Below are 23,948 nucleotides of genomic sequence, written 5' to 3' on the forward strand. Positions count from 1 at the left end.
ATACTTTAGGGAAGTAATTGGGGCCCAGGTCATTTCATCTGTGCAACCTCCATTGTATTCTTCTCACCCAAGAGATGGGGATAAAAGAGATAATAATGTTGTGGAAATATGGTGAACCTCAAGCATTCATACTCCATGATTCATGCCCCATAAAAATAATGAGATTATTGTCTAAACAATCATGAGATTTTTTTAAATACATTTTGGATTTATTTTATTTGCCTTCTGGTTCTTGAGACTTTAGGGTTCATGTTTTCAGGCTTTTCTCCAAAATTATAAGAGCTAGGAACTTTCATTTTAAAAAAAATTTAAACTGAGATTCTCTTGTAATCTCATGACTCCAGGAGCTGGAGCTTTAAGAAAAACACCAAATATCTGAGTTGGCCCAGAGATCCCCTACCATCCTAGAAGACATCCCGTTCTTATGCTGGGTTCCTTTAGGGATCTACAGAGGAAAACCAAAGAGAGAAGAATCTATCCCATTGCAAGCACCTGAGGAGCCAGCTCCAGAGAACCTGAAGAGACGGATGACAGACACAAGTGTGCACATGAGGTGTGTGTATTCTGGCACTCCTTCCTAACCATATGAGTTCTAGTATAGCTTTGCTAACTGTGGCAATTTTATTATACGTCTCACCATATTTTATGTTCTTCTTAAAGCCTCAGCTCCTCAGACCACTAACTCTTTCACCCCTCGTGCAGGCCTCAATAGTCTTTTACCCACTTCATATCTCAAAGCCATTGGGAACATCACAGGGTATCTAGAATGTGCATGCTACAGCCATGCACCCCCTCGCAGCCAGGTCAGGTGCTGTGCATGCAGATGCAGCCTGCCTTAATCTTCCCAACTGGTTTAGTAACTTTCTCTTTGTTTCCCATTCATGTACAACATTTTCTATTAAAAATCAAAACAAGCTACGGAAAATCCTAGATAAAAATATTAAAATGGAGTTAAGACTGACAGTACATATCAGCAATTTAAAGTAAAATACATTACAGGTATGTTGCAGTTATCCCAAAAGCAAGTACTATAAACCCAGGAAATTCAAAGTTAAAAGAAATCCCAATATGTTACAATATGAAAACACAGATAAGGAACTGAACCACCCTTACCTTTACCCTGTGGTGAAACAAGTGGGGAAAAAGAAACAGTCTAATGGGCCTTTTAAAAATCAAATTAATCTAATCTGGGAATAGAAACATTAACATGCCTTAATTGTAATCACATTGTTGTTGTGTTGTGTCACTCCAAGACAGTGTGATAGTTGCTCAGGTGTTCAGATCTTAACACCATTCTACTCTTTCACTGTTATACATGTAAAATTCCCTATGTTATTGACCTCACTTTTCAAATTTGAATGTGAGCCTAGCAATCCAATCCAAAGTTAAGCATGTTCATGTGTTTGCAGGATCAGGTCTGAAATATTTAAGGCAACATGTGGGAAGAGAAAGAGACACAGGGAGTTGAAGGGACTTGCTGAAGGTCACAGAACAGGTCAGCAGAGCCAGGCTGCCCAACTACCAGTCCAGTGCTCTAGCCACGGGAGCGCATTCAGATGCAGTCTATTCCGCTTCCATCACCTTTCAGCTTGAGCATTACAGCACTTCAATTTACTCCTACTTTTCTGGCCCCTCCACACATATATAATAGGCTTGTGACTCATGTCTGTCTCTTGTTACTGGTACTTTGGCTCCCTCACGTTCCTTCCATATCACCAAGAATTTCATATCTATTTCCAGGGATATCAGGTAGTGCATTGTATGTGGAAAATGCCCCCACTTGAACTGTGTACTGCACACTGGGGGAAATCAGATGCTGTCTCAGAAACTCTAAACACTTTGGGTTGTGCAAGCTTTGTCTAATGATGTATGTGACCTTTGTTACGTACTCTATGGCGGAGATGATTTCAGACCACTTGTTATGTAAAAATAGCAGAAACAAACACGCTATTCATCTAGAATCACATTAGCCCCATTTAAAAGGGTAGCATGTTCTTTTAGCAATTTTTCTGTTCCGTTCTGTTTTGTTTTTCCATACGGCAATGAAAGGAGAGGAAGATAGTTTGCTGGAGGGTGCCCAAGGCGGGTGCTGGAGGAGGATGTCCTAGGGGGCGAAGGGTGCCTGAAGCTGTTCAGGGCAGGTGCTGGCTGGGCACTGGGGGAGGGTGCCAGACAGGGTGGGGCGGTGCTGGAGGACGGTATCCCAGGGAATGGAGAGGGTCCAGCAGAGGGCAACAAATATAATTAAGGGGCTGGAGCACAGGACTTATGAGGAGAGGCTGAGGGAACTAGGCTTGTTCAGTCTACAAAAGAGAAGAATGAGGGGGGATTTGATAGCAGCCTTTAACTACCTGAAAGGGGGTTCCAGGGAGGATGGAGCTAGGCTGTTCTGAGCGGTGGCAGATGACAGAACAAGGAGCAATGGTCTCAAGTTGCAGCGGGGGAGGTCTGGGTTGGACATTAGGACAAGGTTTTCCCTGGACAGTGCTGCAGCACTGGAATGCGCTGGGCTGGCCCATGCTCTCCCGTCTGCACATTCCAGGCAGGCGCACAGAGCAGAGGAGCGGGGCAGGGCAGCCGGGCAGCGCGCCCGGGGCAGCCAGGCTGGGCACTGCCTCTCCCACCGGGCTCCGAGCGCTGGGTCGGCAGCGGGAGCCCATGGAGCCGGCGGGGCCGGGGCCGGGACCGGAGCCGGGAGGCGGCGCGGGGCCGGCGCAGGGCGCAGAGGAGATTGACATGTCCCTGGGTAGGTGCCGGTCCCGGTCCCGCCCAGCGCCCTGCCGGGGCTTCCCCCCTCCGGCCTGGGGCGGCTGGGCGCGGGCTCAGCGGGCCGGAGCCGCTCGGAGAAGCGGAGCGCGCCGGACGCCGCGGGGCTCAGCGCCGGGCGGGGCAGGGCAGGGCAGGGCAGGGCAGGGCGAGCCGCCTCCCTTGCGCTGCGCTGCGCCGCAGCTCTGCCGGGGCCCTCCGGCCTTGCGCGGAGCCGCAGGCGGGCGGCGCGCTGTCCCGTGGTGAGCCCCGCGGCGGGCGCAGGGGGCGCCGCGGCCGGTCTGCCGGAGTCAGAGGGCGCCTGGCAGGGGCTGCCGGCCCTGGCCGCCCAGAGACTGCTGCCGAGGGCGGCGAGGGGCCCGCGCACCCCTTCCCGGCCCCTCCTGCTGCGCTGCGCCGCGCCCCCGGACCGCGGTGCCCAGAGCTCCAGCCGGGGGGGCCGGGAGTCCGCCCTGCTCCGGCTGCGCACTTCCCCTGCCCTCTGCAAAGCAGGGCCAGAAGAGTGTGTGTGTGTGGTGGTGTGTGTATGTGTCCCTGTGTGTGTGTGTGTGTGTGTGTGGTGCTGTGTGTGGGGGGGTGGTAGTGGTGTGTGTATGTGTGGTGGTGGTGGTGGTGTGTGTATCTCTGGGTGTCTCGGTGTGTGTGTGTGTGTGTGTATGTGTGTGTGTATGTGTCTGTGTGTGTATGTGTCTGTGGTGGTGGTGGTGTGTGTGTGTATGTGTCTGGGTGTGTATGTGTCTGTGTGTGTGGTGGTGGTGTGTGTGTCTCTGTGGGTGTGTGTGTGGTGGTGGTGTGTGTATGTGTCTCGGTGTCTGTGGTGGTGGTGGTGTGTGTGTATGTGTGGTGGTGGTGTGTGTATCTCTGTGTGTCTCTGTGTGTGTGGGTGGTGGTGGGGGGAATGCAGGACCTAATGCTGATCCAGTCCCTACAGGCCTGCAAACATTGCCTCCGTAGGGAAGGACTCCACAGGCTCTACCTGCCCAGGCACCGCCGCTGGCATTCTGAAATCCAGCATCGCTTAGGCTAGGCCCGGCCCATGCTCCCCAGGGAGAAGCAAACAAAAACAGAGAATGGAAACTGCATTTGGGGGTAGTGCTGCTTTTTCCACCCTCACCTCCCAGGCGGCGCAGCAGTGTTTGACTCACGCCCAGGCAGACAGCTTGTTTCTGGATTTACAAGGGTCAAGCTCGTAAGGAGTGACATGTTTTTTAAATGACCATGCAGTATTTGCTGAGATGTTTGTGATGTTTCTGTTCTCAGTAGGAGGAATACCCTAAACATCGTGAAAAGCCAAATACCTCCGCAGGAAAAATGCTGACTTTTTCAGTTGTGCTCTAATAAAAGAAAACAAGAAAAGTGAATTGATCCAGTGCAATTTGACTGGAGGAGGTGGATTAGATGCCCAATTCCATCATGTCATTGGCTTTTATTTGTAGGTCAGATTAGTTCCCAATTGCAGCAGAATCGAGGAATTTTAGGGGCCAGTTCAACTGCCATGGACATTAGCGGGAGCTGGAGTAGACCCTTGCCCATGGCTAGTACCAGCAGAACAGCTGTTTTGTCAGGTGTGCCCCCTGTAGTTTGAGGTTTCTGTTATGTGACCTAGTGCCCAGCAGAATTACACAGAAAGGCATTAGACTGTCAGGCACACAGAGTATGCAGCATAAAATATAAAGATCAGGGTTACATTCTAAGAGAATGTGTGGATATAATAAAGTTACAGTGTGTGTGTTAAACGGCAGGCAAAGAGCTGGTGAAAAAAAACACAGTTTAAACATTTGTCTTTGTACCTTGTTGACGCTACAACCTAACTTCAGAGCTGAAAGTTTCAAACCCAGCAGGTTGAGAGGGACTTTGATAAATGGGCCCTCTGCCGAATGAAGAGGGGAGCCTGTGGTCACTTGGTACTGAGACTATTTATAGTAGCTTGCTCATTAGGCTAGTCATTTTTCTGGCAGTGAATATGTTGATCTGTGCATAAACAACTGTCCTTATATTAAGTCAGGAGATTTGGAGTATAGATCTTGGGGGATTATTACACTGAAATCTACATTTTATAAGAAAACTTTGTTAGGCTTTAATTGTTGGGTTGGCTCCATCCTTTTAATAGAAGCACTGGTCCATTTTTACCCAGATGCAGTAGAAATTCTGTAGCAAACCAACAGAACAGTTTTGTTTGTTTTACGCAGAAAACCCAGAGCCAGATCCCCAGCTTGGTGTGAACTGATGTAGCTCCACTGACTTCAATGGAGTTGTGTTGATTTACAGCAGCTAAGGGTCTGGTCCCTAATTTCACTATTTGGTTTGGGTTACATTTAGTGATCCAAGCATTGGGTCCTCTGATGTGTACTCATCCAGTCTAGACTGAGCTCCAGCTGATGGAGGCACTCAGTGTCTGGTCTGAAGGCTCACTTTTAGCAGAATCTTTATGATCTGTTTCTCACTGTTTGTATTTCCTGCAAAGAACACCTAACTCAAGGGGCGGGGGGTTAATTTGGCAATGTAGGGGCTGAAGCTCTGAGGAGACACTTTCAGCATCACTGCCAAATCAGGTCTTTGGCGCTCCTTTTCAGATCTATAGGGCCTTATCTGACTGATACCAGTGTCAATCAGGAGTAACTCTACTGACGTTAAAGGAGATACAGTGCTGTTAATCCGGTATAAGCGAGATCAGAAGCTGGTTCATAGCTTCTAATCCCACTGCTGAATGGCTCTGTGACAGTGCGTATACCGCAAATGAAGAAGAGAGTGGGGGAGGAGGAAGTAGTCCCTCTGATCGCCCTAGTTACACATCTAGCTATGTATTTCTGCTCTGACACTGACCAAATTGCAGGAAAGATACGTCACACTCCACTATAAGTGCTGATATTATAGCCCAAAGACTTTTAGAGTTCCTATGCACATTCACACAGCAGAAAATTACTTTTCATCATTGCTGTCTCTGCTATACAGTATTTACTTCTGAAAATAAAGCATGGTTCCCGACAGGCCAAAGGTAATCGTTGCTACATCTATTTCTTTTTCAACATGGAAAGGTGCTCAACCAAACAGCTGATTCTTTTTCTCTTACAGCCGAAGGAGAGTTACTTCTAGCATCAGCTCTCCGTTCCCACCTCCACCAGGAGCAAGCAGGGCCTCAGCTAGTAATGCACTTCAAAAATGTCTGTGCTCCAAGAAGCAGATGCCTCACAGGCAAACTTCACTGAGACCATTAAAACATACTAATATTGAGATCACTCCAGGGGCTCTCCACGTGCTCTGCTCCTGGCAGACCTGGGAGCAAAGCCACAAAAACAGTCAGCCAGTCTACTCTCACTCCCACCTGACACTGTTCACTTATTCTGGGTCTTGTAGTTATTTGGAGGTTGGTATTTTTTGACAGAGTGACAAGTGACAAGCATTTGAGGAGTGATTTGTACCTACAACAATGGCTCTAGGAAATCTCATGGCATGCAGCCTTTCACTCCAGTCCTTCATTCAGCAGTGGCACTACTCTCTGCATAAGCAGGGTTGAAATGGGCGTTCCATTATAAGACTGATTTTGACCGGTAATCCCAGTCCCCTTCCCCCACTAATATGGTGAAAACTGAAAGAATCTGTCTGAAATTTCATGTCCATTATCTGATGACAGGTTTGAATTTTTCTGGAACGTTTGAGGCAAATTGAACAAGTTTTGGAAATACAAAATAAAAAGGTACTTTTCAGGTCTTGAACCCCTTCCTTCTCCTACCTTTTTTTTTCTTTTTTCTTTTTTTTTTGGGGGCTCACCAGACTTCAAAACAGTTTGGACTACAAAGCCCATATTTATTTTAACCGATCTTGTTGAGAACTGGTGCCTGTGGCTAACCTGGGAGGTTTTTTTTTTTAGCAGAATGGTTTAGCTAAAAGCAGTTTAGGCATGCATAAAATGCTCCAGAGTCCTCGTTTTCACATGCTGCCATGTAGAGAGCTTAAGAAGTTTGCGCAGGATAGATGTGAGCTTCCAAAAACTGTGCAAAGCTCTCAGGCACATCCTAAGCAACCCACGTGGGGCAGCAGCTCTTTCTGAAGCCTCTCAGAGTAGCAACACCATGCTCCATCCTAAGGTGCACAGTGTTTTTGTCTAGTTCAAGCAATGCTAGTGCGTGTCCTATTGCAGTGGTGTATAGGCACAGCTATGTATTAAAGGAAGTCTCCCCCTAATGAAAATACAGGTGCCTGACTGGAGCTGGACCAGCAAAATAACTTGATCTTCTTGGTCATCTCCTTCCTGCTGCTATAATGCCACTAATTTAGGCTTAAATGTAAAAGGGTTTAATCACAACCCAGATGTGGGGAGAAGAAAAGTTAACTGCAGCCATATGAATGGTGGGAATGGTACAGGCCCAATACCATTAATGATACACTTGGAAAGGCAATGGAGGGAAGGTGTCCAGCAAAAGAAGATGTGAACAACAGCATGGTTTCTCACTTCAGTACTGTGCACACCCAGTATCTCTTTCTCCATTGACTGAACAGTTAAAAGCCTCTGATCTGTGTAGAGCTAATTTTAGGCCCTGCAGCAGGTGTTCTGTGGTCTTCTGGGACATCAGCAGTGTTGCCTGGTCCCCTTTGCAGTGTGGATGTCTGGGACGTGAGCAATACTGCCTGGTTCCTTTTTGCTTGTATTCTAAACCCCTTTGTACCTATTTGTGGCGAGGCAGATGAGGATGACTCAGAGCTGACAGGTGGTGCTGTCTCAGTCACTAACCCATTACAGAGCAGGACAAGAGCTGGCGGATTGCTCTCTCCTTTTCCTGTGGAACAGAGCGGGCGATTCCCAAAATACCTAGCTGCTGCTGCTGCTGGCCATAGAGCAAACATGGACACTGAAATGGAATAGCTGATTCTCTTGGTATGGGACAGAAGGGGGATCAGTGAGAAAGACTCTACAGTCCAGCCAGTGTTTAATTGTGCCAGAGCTGAATCCCAGCACCTCTAGGCTGGACAGTTCAGAGCCCTGGCACCTCTAAGCTTGCTGCATCAGTTATGAAAGTAAAAAAATTGCTAGAGCCCTAGAATCTAATTTCTTGAGTCCTGTCACCTCTCTCATTACAAATGAAACATGGAGCCCTGCCATGAAATGCAGGCATTTCCCTGCTCAGCGCTCTGCTGTTACAGTGCTACGTGATGACACATGCTGGATAAGACAGTTATTTTTCAGTCCATGTGCCCCTATCCAACTGTTTCTGAGCACGTGTCCCAAACAACCAGAGAATCATCAAGCCTAGGCATTCAAAAGTCATGAGTCAGGCCCCTGAAAGTCATGAGATTGGCTTAAAAGTCATGAGATTTAAAAATAATAATATCATTTGGGTTGTTCTTATTTGGCTTCTGATTTTTGAGCTTTAAGGATTCACAATTCAAGTTTTTCCTTGCAATCAGCAGGGCTAGAAATTTACTTTTATTTTTTAAATGGAAACAGAGATTTTTGCATAATCTCATGACTCCAGGAGCTGGGGCCTTAAGAAAAAACATCACAAGACTCGTGATAGAACCCTGAGAGTTGAGAACAGCGTCAGAGATCTACCATCTTTAGATCTCCGGTGAGTCCACGTAATCTGATTAAATGAACGCACATCCCCATTGGGTGCGGTTCCTCATTTACCGCCCCCCATCCTCAGGCCTTTATCTTTGCTGCTGTGCCTTGGTTTCTCCATCTGTAAAATGTGGAGCTGCAGGGACAATCGATTCATTAATGTTTGTTCAGCATTTTACAGTCCTCAGGCCGGTGGCTGCTGTCGAATTGTACCAAGGCTTCCTTGTACGCTTGCCAGCGCAGAGCTGCAGCACTGTCCCAGAAGTAGCAGTGTGCTGGATCACATCTCAGGGAAGCTGACACCCTGGGGGTCAGATCCATGGCCCTGCCTTCTCCTTACCTCCTGCTGGGCAATTATGGTCATGGGCAGAGGGGGACTGGGGAGGACTGTGTGAAAGCCCCTTGTGAGGGACATGCCAGGGACAGGGTCCTGGGGCTACACCCAGCTTCCCCTGCCATCCCGGAGCCCAGCCATCTCTCTGCCCTTGTGCAGATCTGTGGTCCAGTCCCTACAGCCATTGTCACTTACAGCCAAAGTCTGCTCTCGCGTACCCCACAGTAGATAAGGACTGATCTCCACAGCATTCATCCAAATATGCACCCCGGAACCGTGAGCAGGTTTTGGCCCTTAATTAAATTCAGGTACCAAGCACCATTAACTGTAGTTATTAAATTAATCCCCTATCACTGCGGGTACACAGGAGTAACAATATTTCAGCTCTAACCTGCCTCTCTCTGTTAATTAACCTTATCAAATATGGATCTTTAGCCTGCATGGTCTGTCGGTATCACAAACAGTTGATTGATTCCTTCTGCAAGGGCTTTTCTCCATTCAAAACCAAACCACAACCTAACGGCAATGTTATCTAGCTCAGTGGTTCTCAACCGGAGTGCTCAGAGGTCTTCTAGGGGGTACATCAACTCATCTAGATATTTGCCTAGTTTTACAACAGGCTACATAAAAAGCACTAACAAAGTCAGTACAGACTAAACAGACAGTTTAAACAGACTGGTTTGTACTGCTCTATGTACTATACACTGGAATGTCAGTGCAATATTTATATTCCAATAGGTTTATTTTATAACTTTATGGTAAAAATGAGAAAGGAAGCCATTTTTCAGTAACAGTGTGCAGTGACACTTTTGTATTTTTATGTCTGATTTTGTAAGCAAGTGGTTTTTAAGGGAGGTGAAACTTGGGGTACGCAAGACAAATCAGCCTCCTGAAAGTAGTCTGGAAAAGCTGAGAGCCCCTGATCTAACTGACATACGTATGAGAAGATTAGGTTTCATTTCTCTGTGCTGCTCACGTGATATTTAATGGTGACTTTAGTTTAGGTGTCTGCATTGTTTTATTTTCTTGCTGCTGTTGGAGGAGGAGGAGCCTATTTTCTCCTAGGTACCAGAATGTTTTATGCACTGCCGGGACAGTCTAGCACTTGGGTTCTCAAATGTTGCTGAACTGTACAACCTAAACAAGTTTCTAGACCCCTCCCCAACCTTCTGTCTAGCAGCAAAGATAGGGAGGGCAGTCACCACGCCTTTGCACCTGCTCATAGACCCCGTTGAGAACGCATGCTCGAGTTCATTTCTACCTTTCATGACAGTTATCGTTACACAAGCCTCCCCCATCACTACCACCATGATGTGACTGATCTGGGCTTTTAACGTCTAGCAAGCCGAGGTTGGAGTAGCACAAACCTCACTTTCAACATGACGGATAATTAGAAGTGCTCACAATGGAACGCGATGTTAGCTGAAATTGCAGCTTTCCATAGGTTTTTTTTCTTTGTGTTTTCCAATCCAGATGACATCATAAAGCGCCACAGGAAAGGACAAACAGATGCAAAGGTAGTAGGGGACAGACGAAGGCAGCAAGTCAAGAACAGGAATTCAGCATATGGAAATGGGAGACCTAGGTTCCGTACTTGGATGCAACGAAATCTGCAAGGTATATAAATGCTAAAGTGCAGCCATAGGAACTAAGGAGATGTTTAGTATGGAAGGATGCCTGTGAAGTCAATCAGGATGACTCACCTCTTTTGAATGTACATTTGCACACCAGATATACCATCCAAACCCTTTGCTTATCTAATTCCTGTGTCTTTGTATTGTATAATCTTGCTCTTGGTAGTTTAGCAAAAAGGAATTTTTCTATAACAATTGAATATCCAGGCTCTTTCAAAGCGTAAATTCATGCCTTTCTCCCCCTCCTGTCTTTCTCATGAATTACTAATTCAAAATGACTTAATATCTGCTCTCTCTTTCCTTTTGAGTTTTGCATATTTTAATTATACTCTTCCTAATCCCCCCCTTTTCCCAGAACACACTTAAATTACCTCTTAGGTTATCCTCTGATAGTTCACTTATTGGAGTTAATTTGTAATTTTGGTTGAACTCATTATTTTTAGGGCATGCTTTGAATATAAATGTGTGACCACACAATAATCTAAATTAGCTCTACTGCTTATTATCAACAAAATTAAAATGACTTGTTTTGTTCATCCTAGAATTTTTCCATCTGTTTTTTTACTGCTGTTAAACAAGTTTGCTGAAGATTTTAGAGGTCAAACTAAAGATTTTAGTGTAGGTATTCCTTTAAAAAAATTCCTTTATTCTTAATTTACAAGAATGCTTTTTGCAAGTCTCGGCATTTTGCAGATTAAACTGCATTTAAGATTTGCTCCTATGAGGTACAGAGCACCCACTGTCCCTGCTGGAGTTGAAGTCAGTCGAAGTTTAGGGTGCTCACACTGGCAAGAATTTGGCGCTGTATAGTGAAAGGGGTCACTTTGCATCACAAGTACCGGCAGAGCACACAACACTTCAGGGACAAGGAATGAAGAACAGTCTCTGATTAAAGCAGCAAGGGATTTACGCAGGTGAAATGCAATTGCCTATATTGGAATATGGCCTGATGAAGATTCCCCCGAAGAGTCTGTAATGACAAGCAGTTATAGGAGTTTGTGTGTTATAGCGTCTCCAAGAGGGACTGTCAAGCTTTGCTCTCGCAGGAGCTCAGCACAAACACAGTTTGGAGCTCCCCATGTCAGGACAAAGCGAGTCTTTTTCTCAGCTTCACACGCTGCTGAGGTTATGAAAAAATCCTTTAGCAAACGTTGCCCTGCAATGCCAGAGGTGAAGTCCACAGCTTTTAAAACAGCAGCATGCACACCATGTATTGTGGGCCGGACTCTGATCTGCTGTAAATCCAGGTAGCTCTGTGGAAGCCAGTGGAGTGGTGATGACTTACACCAGCTATGGCTCAGGGCACTCATGAGTGGATGCTTTCCAATGTGAACTGCCTGGCAGGAGCAGGATTTTCTGACGATGGCTGCTGTTAGCATTAATCGTTCCTGCTGCAACAGTGAAATGCAGCAAAACCTGCCAAGAGCGACCACTCATGGGAGTTAGCAAAAGTGGTCGCTTGAAGAGGCAGTCTCTGTTCAAAGGCACGGTATTGCCACCCTTACTTCTGCACTGCTGCTGGCCGTGCGCGCTGCCTTCAGAGCTGGGCATCCGGCCAGCAGCCGCTGCTCTCCGGCTGCCCAGCTTTGAAGGCAATGAGGAGAGCAGCAGCTGCTGGCCGAGTGTCCAACTCTGAAAGGAGTGAGAAAATATGGTCTCTGGTTGCAGATGACAGGTGGCGGCTCTTTACAGTTTCTTCACTGTTAAATTATAGGGGGAAAGTTCGGTGGTCTCTGCAAGTAGTCGCTTGTATCTTGTCAGAAGTGGTCGCTAAGGCAGGTTTCACTGTATCCTGAAAAGGCACCGCTGCGCTCAGTGCCTCCAACAGCAAGGAGATGTGCTGTTGAGCTCATTTTACTCTCTGCCAGCCTGCGGGGAAGGTGGGGGGTGCGGAGTCTGGGTGACACTGGAGTCTGGCAACTGGGTGAGAGGGAGAAGGGGAGAACAAGCCAGTGGTGGTCAGGAAGAAAAACAAGAAGGGGAAGAAAGAAAAACCAACATGGGGGCAAAACAAAGAGAGCAGGAAGGGGAGAATGGTTAGCAACAGCTAGGAACTCCAGGAGAGAGAGCTCTAGGGCTAGCTACGAGTCATCCTCTGTCAGCCAGGCTTCCTCCAGAGCGAGCGGGGAATGTTCCATGGAGCCGTGAAAGGCGTCTTCTTCCTTTAGATGCTGCAAACACTTCCAGAGCAAATCAGTTTGTAAAACTAATTTTCTGAGGGAAGACCCCCGGCTCCTCCCAGATCATCTAGATTCATCAAACCCAGCAGCTTTCCATCCCCTTTCCCAACCCAGACGCACCAACTGCATTCTGCAGTAATTGCTGCAGTGTGATAGCCAGAATTCAGAGCAGCACAAAGAAAGCCATTCACAGGGCACTACACCCAGAAGCCATTACTGGTCTTAGAAAACTTAAGAACAATGCTGCATATTCTTGAGCACCATCTGCTGGCATCATATCCATTGACTATGGATGCATAGACAGTTCCCTCTTGGGGAAAGCACTTTCATAATAGCCGGTACCCTCCTGGAGCTGTGCTCTAATGCCTCTCCGCTGTTAGGACCAAAGCATCCTAAATCAACCCTTCCCTTCTTTCCCCTTTGTACTACCACATTCCCTCCTCTAACTTTCCTATGCTTGTCACCAGCTGGGGCTAAAGCCTTCATCAGTGGTCACTGAGGGTCTGTCTACACTGCAATATAAGCCCAAGGGTAGTAGACCTTGAGTTAGCAGGCCCTGAGTTTCTTAATCTAGGGCTTGAGTGTCTAACCATGTGTAACCTCAGGTTATGAATTTTTGAACCCTGGGCCCCAACCTGGGCTTCCTGCGTCTACACGGCATTGTGTGAGACTAAGTCCAACCACCCATAGCCCAGACTTCTTAGCGTCCTCCCAAAACATAGCCACTGCAGCTCTTTGTTGGTCGTGCAGTGTGGGAAAACTTGACTGTCCACCAAACGTGACTCTCTAGAAGACAAAGAAAGTTGGCCTGTGCGATACTTTGGGCAGACTCCCAGAGCACGAGTCCAGTGGAGCTGCATCTACACTGCAAAAGCAATAGGGCTTGAACCCTGGGTCCCAAATTAATTCAGATTCAGACCCTCCATCTCTGTGGTCCTGAGACCCTGGGTCTGACCCCTGGGTTAGTGTGATTTGTGTGTAGATGGAAGGAAGGTTAGACTTGAGCCTGAGTTTGAACCCTGGGCTTGCACTGCAGTGCAGACATAACCTGTGAGGCCCATGTGTCAGAGGAACATCAGTGCTTCCTAAGAACACTTCATCTCTAGCTGCTCAAGTCATCATAAATAATTGACTCTGTACAGTAATCAGTGCTATTGCATTAAGATAGGCGGTATCTGCTCTGCATTTTGCTCCAGTAAAGTTATGTAGAGTGCAGTATTTTGTTAATTGCCTTGAGTTATTAAGCACTGTAACGCTGAGCTTTGTTTGTTCTTGAAACTATGTCCCTACCAATAATTTATATGCCTCCATGAGTACAAATATACATTTTGTTGAGACAGCTACTCTGAAAATGACAACTAATTATGACCACAGGAGTTTATCACTTATAGTAATTAGACCATAATGCACCATAACTTCACGTGAAAGATTGAGAGCTGTCTTCCTTCAGAAAGCACAAGAGGCATGAACAGGCTTTGAGAGAAGAAACTATCACTAAAGCTAAATGAGTTTTAAGCTGTGTATGTGTGGATTGTTCATTTGTTAACAACAGCAGCAGCAGGGAGCGTGTACATAGGTGCAGAATTTATGCAAAGATTTATACATCAACAAAAGATCACAGACCCGCATTAAGCATCATCATCTAGGCATTCAGAACCATTTCCAGGCTTTTGCAGGTCTATCCCTCAGATGCGTGCGCTCATTTGCATGTCAGTGCCCAGAGGCTTTGGCATCTCACAGCTATTTCATAACAATATGGGGAGTGATGCTCTGACAGCAGATTGAAAGGCTCGCTGGGGTACTGTCTTTATTATGAGTCAGAACTGTCTGCTGTCTACCAGTCAGTCAGTTAAGTCTTCACTTTCATACCTTTACTAAATAAAATCATATACATCTTTAAAATCTAGGATGTTGAAACTGAGTCACCAGGAAGACAAATTCCCCCTTACATTTTTTTAATTAATCCACTTGTTTTGAGCAAAACACAGAGCTCAACATTCCAAGATGCATTTCAAGCTCCTGTACTAAGAAAATCCAAAACATTTTAATTTTGCTGTTGTTATTAAAAAAGTTGCATTCAAGCTGAGGCTAAGTTTCAACCAGGCACATTTTGAAATAAGAGGAATTTATAATTGAATGCTAACTCCTGGTAGCTGTGCTCCCAGATCTCCCAGCTCACTGTCTGCAGAGGTACCCTTAGCTCCATATGAATGAATCCGGCGAACCATTCAGATGACTAAATCAAGTTTTTGAAGGAAACTAAAACAGGTGGTTATCTTCATAGGACCCAATCGATTTAGAAGAGGGTTTGGACAGCCACAATATTATAGAAGACAATTTAGAAGTGCCATAACTGGTCCAGGAAGAAGAGCAGCTTCCACATTAAATGGAGTGAGCCCTTTAAAACGCCAAGCTTCAGCTCAAGAGGTAGGCGGGAGAAAAAAGCCACAGCTGTTCCTCAGTGTTATAGACTTCTGTAAGGGTTTGGGGTTTTTTAATCTTGAATTGCCTAAGAGAAGAGTCTAAGAAGAATATATTTTATTTTTTGTCCAATTAGGCTTAGAGGATGTGAAACTTGCAATGGCCTCAACATATTTTACTGAATCTATTCAGATTGGCTGTGCAATAAGTCCTGTCTTATAAAGAAATTCAGTGTCACCTCATCTTAATATGGCCACCTTCAAGGAAATAGTTGAAGTTTCACCATCATTTTTGCCCAAACAAGACATGATCCAAAGCCCCCTGAGGTCACTGGAAGGACTCCTATTGATTTCAATGGATTTGAGATTAGGCCTATATTTCTTGTTGGCATCTAGATAAATAGCTTTTGATTATACAGAGGTGCTAGTGACAGCCTTAGTTAAGGTTGCTCAAATGTTTCCATTATAAACTTTCCTTTTTGGGTTACTCATAACGTTCTCAAACTTTCACTTTTTAAGGCTGAAATTGTCCAGGTCTACTCTCTGTTGGAGTGGGGTTTTGTTTGTTTGGTTCGTTTTATTTTTAAGATATGAGCAAACGTGCTTCAGCTATTTTTAGCATCAACAGAATGAAGGGACAAAATGCTTGTACCATTAAAATAATTCTTGTGACTTTATTTTGAATGTCGCTAGCACCAAAATGGTTTGGGACAGAAAGCTGAAATTTAGTACTTAGATAGTCCTTAGGGATGAGAATTGCCTTTTGATGTCTTGGTGAGTTAGGTGGTTTGAAAATAGTACTCCATACATGCTCAATAAGTATTTTTTTAAATAATGATAATTCATAATGACAATCTCCTGATAGTGAAAGAGGGCAGCACTGTACATACATGGGTGTAGAATTTGGTACTTATTTTAAAAGGATGTAATGAATCAGGTATGTACTGACTAGGGCAGGATATTAAGAGAAAGTCATAAGTAGTTGCTAAGAAGAATAATTCTAAGGTAGCTTACATTCCACAGAAATAAACTGAGTAGGAGTATGTGGAAATGCGTATCATTTAGTGAGTGATAACAGTGATATGGATATTGTCCTACAGAAAGAAATGGGTATAGTAAGTATGAGTATTTACAAGTAATAAGGAAACTCTGGTTTACTGAATGGGTATCTTTTAAGGTGCCTGCTCTTCCATATTCTAAGGCTCTGGTCCAACAAGGTATTTAAGCACACGTGCAAACAGGAAGCAGTAGTTTACTGAATGCGGCAGGATTACAGGGAGGTTTGTGACCTGGGGTCATTCTGTACTTTCACAATCCTGTGTCTCCACAAGCAAGTATGACATTTCTGTCTTCCCTGTGAAATATAATACACCCATGCCCACAAACTCCCTTTGAAACATTCTACCCCGTCATTCATAATTTCAAAAAATTGTTAATAAGAGTTCACAAAGAGACATGACTGTGGAAAAGTCAGTACAATGTCATAGATCGGTAGAAATATCCATGTCATAGTGGGAAAGGCCCCCAAACACCTCAGAATTTAATAAGCTTAAGGGATCAATTACATACCAAGTCAATTATCAAAGAAGAAAAAACACTTACAGAGCAAGATCTTTGATAATAATAAAAAAGTCACATAGGAGAGAATTCAGTCCCAGTGAAATTAACACGTGGACAGTGTAAGTGAGTAAATTCCATGGGTAAATCTCCCTTAAAATTTTCAAACAAAGCATTGTGAATGTGATGAGAAATGACAACTGCTTTAACACAGTCAATCATGAAAGAACGAACATTTACAGCAGACCAAGTATCACCATGTATGAAATGGAAGTGGAACAGCCCAGCAAACAAACTCAGATTTAAGCCCTGGCTGCCCCTATAGTGATGTGGCTGGGATAGATCAGGAACGAGACACTATTATTCTGATAGACACTAATCCCCTGCTCTGTCATATTTTGTGACCCTTTTCTCTGCCTACTGAGAAAGCAAACACAGCAATTATAGCTGAGAGTGAGCGAGCTGTTTCTATGTTTTAGGGCAACCAGAATGATGAAGTGCTTACAAAAAGCAGTGACAGCGGACAGCCTGAAGTACAGAGAAGGCTACCCCAGCGTCCCAAGAGATTCAGAACAGCAGGAGTCACTGGCCAAGGCCCAGCTAGAAGGTATATAGTCTGGTATATTGATCTGATCTGGAAACTGTCCTTGTCAATTTTGAACGATCTCTTATGTTATTAAATCTCCTCTCTTGCTCTGCATTGACTGGAGCGGTGTGGCAGCCATGTATGGTACTTTATGAAATATTCCTTTTTATATTGCTAAATCACTTAGAAATAAGTTTACTGCCTGCTTGTGTTTAATAAGCCAGACATTTCCTCTGCTACTTTTAATAAATAAATTCTAATCATTTAAACTTTTATTAAACATTTTGTCTGAAACTTGGATTAACCTGGAAAGGTGGATGTGCTTTTGCCTTTCTAAAAACAGAAATCTTAACTTTAAAATAAAATAAAGACGTTAAAACCTTAAATGCCAGAGTCTGGTAGCCTAATTCATACTGTATTGTACTTCACTGCACAAGTAGCCCCACTGAAACCAGTGAGACCACTCCAGGAGTAAGGTACAACGGACACCAGCCAGGCTATCTGAGTCTTGGCCTAAGGGACTGAAAATAAGGAAAGCAAGGAAATTCTGAGCTAAGGCCGATGCTATGTTCCTACATTTTAAGGCTAGAAGGGACCATTGGATCATCTAGTCTGACTTGTAACACAGGCCATCGTATTTCACCCTGTTATATCTCTGCGAGTATGATTTATAGACTCAGCTCTAATAGTCACATGCTGCACTACGCATGAATGAGCAAAGTGACACATAACTATGTCATGAGAAACAGTGGCACAAGGGGTGGGATTCAGTGGAGTGGCTAGAGATGGTTGGAATTTTTCTATCAATTTTTCATGAAAACAGTTTGATTTTGATGAAAAATATTTGAAGCAAAACAAAAATGTTAATTTCCTTTTGAATTGAAGTTTTTTCAAAACTTGAAGCATTTCTCTATACAAGTTTTGGTTTTCTGATTTCTTTCCCCTTTTTCTCTTCCTTTTTATCACCTTCCCCCAAATTAAAATATGGAGAGAGAGAGAGAGGAAAGAAGCCCCAAATTTGAGAATTGAAAGTTGACATTTTTTTCCTTTTGAAAAAAAAAACTTTGTCATTTCATTCAAAAATTTTCAGGGAAATAAAATTGAATGATCAGCTCTAAGGGAATAATTGTTTAACAGGGGTTTGGAAGCAGCCAAGAGCCTACTTCTAGCACAACCCATTGTAGAATTCAGAGGTAACTTCTGTTATGCCAAGTGCAGTGCTGGGCACAGGAGACTTTGGCTCTTCACAGCTTTGTAAGAGAAGCGTTTGGAAACCTTACCCATAGCAGCAATGTTGGCAGCCCTTGGGAGCATGCAGTTGCTGGTTTGCTTTTCATGTTTTAAAATCAAACATGGTTAGATTATTAAAATGATGACTAGATCTTTCCCAGTGCTCTTCCTAAAAGTAATCATTCTGTCACTTTGTTTCTTTTCTTTTAATTGCAGGCCTTTCACACTAAACAGGAGACCAGCCTTCCAGCAGAAACAAATACAGCAGAGGCAATCCAAAGTCAACTTTAACAGAGGGGTCAGTGTGCTATGGTCTCTTGTAATACCTAACAAGCTGGATAATAGTTTTAATTTTAACATTCCTTTCTTCCTCCCACAATTGCATCCTTGCTTCTGCAGTGAGCTGGGAGAAATATCCATTGCTATACAGAGAGCGTGACCCAGATCCTCAAAGGTATTTAGGCACCTCACTCCCACTGAAATCGTTTGAGTCTGTATTCCTAGAGTGAGTCAGCGTGTGCAGGTTAGGGCCGTAGTTGCTGTTATGCTGTTAACTCAGTTCTAAGTATCTTGCTCACAGTTACATTGTCCTGGTGCTTTTCTGGTGTAGGCCTCTAATGGTATGTCCACATGGCAGTAATCCTCCCAGCCTGGGGTGGTCAGCCTCACCACAGTCCCCGGAAAAATCATGGAGCAGGTCCTCAAAGAATCCATTTCGAGGCACTTGGAAGAGAGGAAGATGATCGGGAACAGTCAGCATGGATTCACCAAGGGCAAGACATACCTGACCAACCTGATTACCTTCTATGATGAGATGACTGGCTCTGTGGATGTGGGGAAAGCAATGGACATGATGTATCTTGATTTTAGCAAAGCTTTTGATATGGTCTCCCACAGTATTCTCATCAGCAAGTTACAGAAGTAAGGGTTGGATGAATGGGCTATAAGGTGGATAGAAAGCTGGCTAGATCATCAGGCTCAATGGGTAGTGACGAACGGCTAAATGGATACAGCGTGACCTAGATAAATTGGAGGATTTGGCCAAAAAGAAATCTGATTAAGTTTAACAAGGACAAGTGCAGAGTCCTGCACTTAGGATGGAAGAATCCCATGCACAGCTACAGACTGGGGACTGACTGGCTAGGGAGCAGTTCTGCAGAAAAGGACCTGGGGGTTACAGCAGACAAAAAGCTGAATACGAATCAACAGTGTGCCCTTATTGCCAAGAAGGCTAATAGCATATTGGGCTGCATTAGTAGGAGCATTGCCAGCAGATCGAGGGAAGTGATTATTCCCCTCTATTCGACATTAGTGAGGCCACATTTCGAGTATTGTCTTCAGTTTTGGGCCCCCACTACAGGAAGGGTGTGGACAAATTGGAGAGAGTACAGCAGAGGGCAACTAAAATGATTAGGGGGCTGGAGCACATGACTTATGAGGAGAGGCTGAGGGAACTGGGATTGTTTAGTCTGCAGAAGAGAAGAGTGAGGAGGGATTTGATAGCAGTCTTCAACTACCTGAAAGGGGGTTCCAGGGAGGATGGGGTTAGGCTGTTCTCAGTGGTGGCAAATGACAGAACAAGGAGCAATGGTCTCAAGTTGCAGTGGGGGAGGTCTAGGTTGGATATTAGGAAAAACGTTTTCCCTGGGTGGGTGGTGAAGGACTGGAATGGGTTACCTAGGGAGGTTATGGACTGTCCATCCTTAGAGGTTTTTAAAGTTCTGCTTTGAGCACCGGGTTGGACTAGATGACTTCCTGAGGTCTTTCTCAATCCTATTCTTCTATGATTCTGTGACTTCAGGGCATGTGCTAGTGCTCTGAAAACAGCTGTGTAGACAGTGCTTTGAAGTTGCAGCTTGGGCTGGATCTTGGGCTTTGGAGCCTAGCGACATCAAAGCAGTGCCTACACAGCTGTTTTAGAGCACTAGCACACGGTCCATCGATGTGGGCTGGAAGGCTTGCTCCCAAGGGCTGTGTAGACATATCCTAAAATGTGACATCCATTTCTGGTCCCTGAATCTCTGAGCCTTCCATCTCTAGAAGTCAGACAGATGCCTGTGGCGCCTTACAACATTGAATATTAATACAATTGGTTTAAGCCAAATTACGCTTGTTGGTGTAGCTTCACAGGCCCTAATCCTGCAACCATGTGCAGGCGAGCAGCACATGGACATTTGTGTGCACCAGTATGTGCAGGGCAAGGAGCACTGTAGTGTGTACTAAATTATAAAGCAGAGTCTCAGCTTACTACTTTGGCATCTGGCTGATAACAGTAGAGCAGGTGATAAAGTAGGGTTTGCTTGTACTTTAAGACAGAAAGGACAAAGCAAAATCAGCCCAGACCAAACCATCTGTTAGAGTGAAACCAAATTTAAGTGACTTATTGGTGATATGCTGTGTAGCTGTATCCGTGTTGGTCCCAGGGTATTAGAGAGAGATGGTGGGTGAGGGAATAACTGTTTTTGGACTAGCTTCTGTTGATGGGAGAGACAAGCTTTCAAGCCACACAGAGGTCTTCTTCAGGTCTGAGAAAGGTATTTAGTGTCACAGCTAAGTACAAGATTGAACAGATAGTTTATCTTAAGTTGCTAGCACATATTCTAAAGGACCATTCATTGTAGAGGGGTGATGTTCTGTGACATAACCGTCATGTTAAATTTATCAAACAAGCTACTTTAGAGGGAACTATTTTTCTGAGAGACAGCTTATAAAACAATTCTCTCTCATGCATTTTATTTTACAGCACACGGAAGCGAAAATACCATGGATGAGAAGGTAATTGGGAGGATTAAAAAAAGACACACGACTGTGCCTAATTCATCACTACTGAAACAAAATGGGATACATTTCTCTTTCTCAGCAGGTGGCAGCTGCAGCCCAGCTCTGGAGCAGTTCTAACCATTTCTGTGTCTAATCCTCAGGCAAACCCAACCAACCTGTGAGTAAATGGCCATTGTGTATACTTTTAGACATTCTATTAAAATCTGTGTCTCGGGAAAGGCCTCCCCTGATATCCCTTTGGCCCTTTAGAGCTGAGTAAATAATTTAGATTAAAATTTTCAAAAAAAATCTGACCTCTCTCTGCTCCTGGAATATCTGCAAGCACACTGCAGTTCCCTTCCATGTATTCATAACTTGGATAAATCTGCAGTGACAGTACTTGTGGGGCTAGCTGTGGAATGAAGCTGGGTCTCTGGAGTTAAGCATCTCTGTTTGAGCTGAAGGGCCAGCTCCATTTGCTGGCGGTAACCAATATTGTGCAGCAGTTGGAGAGACACCATTCGCCTAGCGGGGGCGCCCTGGAGTCATTGTGTCAGAGGGGCAGAGGAGAGATGTGTGCTGCTCCGGGCCCTGGCTGGAAGAAGGGTTTTAGTGCCATGGAGTAGCAATGCACAGTCAGCGACAAGTGGGGCTGGTGTAGCGCTGGAGGAGGGCAATGCTCCACCGCCTTAGCACGCCCCAGGTTTGCGGGCACAGACTGCCTCTCTCTTTAGCCCCAGTGCTGCATGCCTACATCAGTCCCAGTTGCCGGGGTTTAAGTTGTTGTCAGTTATGCTTGCCAAGACTGTTGTGAACAATGCCCCCAGATGCAGGGAGATGCAGGCAGTCCATTCGTCCACCTGCTGCTGAGAGTGATAGAAAATGAGCTACCTTCACTTGCTAAATAAATGCTTCCCTAAACGCTCCGTGCATTCGACAGGCCGGGTGGCAAGCGGCCATTCCAGAGAGGCAGAAGACCCCCACCAAAGACTGCCAAACCCCAGCCCAGAGGAGTGCCGCTAAGATTCAACTTCCGAGCAATGGCAAATCAGGTAGAGCTGATGGCGTTAGCGTCTGAACGCTCGGATCGGCCACATTGCCACGCTTAGCACCACAGGGCCTGTTTGCCATGTGAACACTGGGATTTTCAAAATGAAACGTTTCAATTTTCATTCAAACACCTTTTTGTTTTGGATTTATTTCCATTTTAAATTAAAAAAATCAGTAATGAAACATTTCATTCAACCTAAACTAATTTGGGGGGGAGTTTTCAGTTTGGTCAAAAACCTGGTAATTGGCATAGCTCTAGTTCTCATCCTATTACACACACAAATGGCCCCTCTTGGCCAGAGCTCCAGAACAGCTCAGAGATCCGGCTTTATCTTCCCTCTCCCTTACTGAAGTTTCCTGCCAGGACTAGCTCCTGTGCACTCAGCTGCCCCCTGCTTGTTCCTGTCCTGGCTGAGGATACTTTACTGGCCGGCTGTGGGCGCTGTTGGAGATTCTCCCGCCCAATGCATTTGTCAAGCTCCTTACAGAGATCCATGTGATGAATAGTTTAATGACTAGCTGGCTGCAGTAACACGTTCCTGATGTGTTTTAATCAATACCCCCCTGCAGCTCTTGGTGTATCATGCTGTGCCCTCCCTTTCCCCTGCAGACCAGCCTGACCTTGGACGAGAGATTCTCCGGTCTGAGGAACAAGAGACGTTTTACAGCAGCAAGGAACAGTGGCCGGACAGTCATGCTGCCGTAGGCCATGTGCTCGCCCCGGGGATGGCAGATCCAGCCCAGCCTGGAGAACAGGCCGCCCAATAAAACTCAATTGATTTCCTTTTAGATGGCTGCAGTGGTATTACACCTTTCCCTTGCATGCACGCACGCTCAGAGTCAATGCACTGTCTAGGGCAGAGACAACAAGAACTTTAAGGCTAGAATCTTGGCCAGATCTGTATAACTCTCCCCTCGCCCTGGAACTGCTGTGGCCAGGCATAGGCCCTGGTAGGCGGCTTTAATGGAGCCACACTGCCTGGGAACCATGGCTTCCCGTCATTGCAGAGGGACTCCCCCGGCTTTGGGAGCAAGCCTCGCCCACACTGCCAGGACGGGTGTGTGTGGGGGGGGGCTCTTCTTCTGGCAAAGATGCCTTTTCTCACACTGCTTCCTGGGCAGGAGAGGACATTTGGCCTTCTGCCCTCAGATGGGCTCCTGGACCCTTATCTAGGGATATTGCCAGCCCCCTTTGCTCCCTGGTCAGCACCCAGCCGTTCTTCCCCATTGGCTTCACCCAGCCCACAGCACTTCTCCTCCTCTTTGCTTGGATGGGGGCGCTGGGGAGGGCAGGGAGCTTGAGCCCAGGGGGATGAGCCAGCAGGCGGGTGGTGGAAGGAAAGCGCGGCAGCAGCCGGCGCGGGGGCACATTTCAGTCATCAGTGTTTTAGTGTGCTTGGCTTTATTTCTTGGCCACCTGATTTCTGAATGATTTATTTATGTGGAAGGCCAGGCACTTGACAGACAGGTGTGATGACAGGAGTCCCTGCCCCAAAGACTTCACAATGGAAGGCCCCAATCCAGCACACACACACAGGCCCATTATGGTCAACGGGCCAGCTTGCATCTGGAGTGACTCAGGCCTTGTGTGCACTGCAGGGCGGTGGTACTGGTATAACAAAGGTAGCTGCCCCAGCGCAAACCCCTAGCAGACACATTCTGCACTGATGTAGAGAGCCTCAGATGGGTGAGGCTAACTCTGGTTTGATGCCAAAGAAGCCTGCACTGGTGCACATTGTTTTTTACATCACTGCAGCACATGGGCCTTGACACTTGCTAGGAAATGTTAATATTGGACAGAATGCTTTAAGTTTTACACCAGATCAACTGGAACAAGCAACTGGATTTGAACTTGGTTTTATAGGAATTTTTGA

General features: G+C 45.6%; 1 protein-coding gene across 2 annotated transcripts; it reads left to right on the top strand.

Annotated features, from left to right (window-relative positions):
- The first annotated feature begins 2,558 nt into the window (after nucleotides 1-2,558).
- On the top strand, nucleotides 2,559-22,863 carry LOC137153020 (UAP56-interacting factor-like). 2 transcript variants are annotated; one of them, XM_067547991.1, is made up of 9 exons: nucleotides 2,559-2,746; nucleotides 10,131-10,274; nucleotides 14,756-14,898; nucleotides 16,928-17,055; nucleotides 18,481-18,562; nucleotides 21,008-21,039; nucleotides 21,128-21,202; nucleotides 21,965-22,076; nucleotides 22,685-22,863. In XM_067547991.1, the coding sequence occupies exons 1-9, from the start codon at nucleotides 2,659-2,661 to the stop codon at nucleotides 22,778-22,780; spliced, it is 900 nt and encodes a 299-aa protein (XP_067404092.1). In that variant the 5' UTR covers nucleotides 2,559-2,658; the 3' UTR covers nucleotides 22,781-22,863. The 2 variants fall into 2 exon arrangements, with proteins under 2 accessions (XP_067404092.1, XP_067404091.1); XM_067547990.1 differs by having other exon boundaries at nucleotides 2,562-2,746; nucleotides 21,125-21,202.
- The last annotated feature ends 1,085 nt before the right edge of the window (nucleotides 22,864-23,948 follow it).

Source organism: Emydura macquarii, unplaced genomic scaffold (genome assembly GCF_026122565.2).
Source record: "Emydura macquarii macquarii isolate MOO-44397 ecotype Brisbane River unplaced genomic scaffold, CSIRO-AGI_Emac_v2 contig_1253, whole genome shotgun sequence".
NCBI classification, from domain to species: Eukaryota; Metazoa; Chordata; order Testudines; family Chelidae; genus Emydura; species Emydura macquarii.

Excerpts from the sequence above, each read along its gene's own strand:
- LOC137153020 (XM_067547990.1), top strand. The coding sequence starts at position 2,659 with ATGGAGCCGGCGGGGCCGGGGCCGGGACCGGAGCCGGGAGGCGGCGCG. Across the intron at positions 2,747-10,130 it reads GGAGATTGACATGTCCCTGG|ATGACATCATAAAGCGCCAC; the intron begins GTAGGTGCCGGT and ends TTTCCAATCCAG. Across the intron at positions 22,077-22,684 it reads TCCGAGCAATGGCAAATCAG|ACCAGCCTGACCTTGGACGA; the intron begins GTAGAGCTGATG and ends TTTCCCCTGCAG.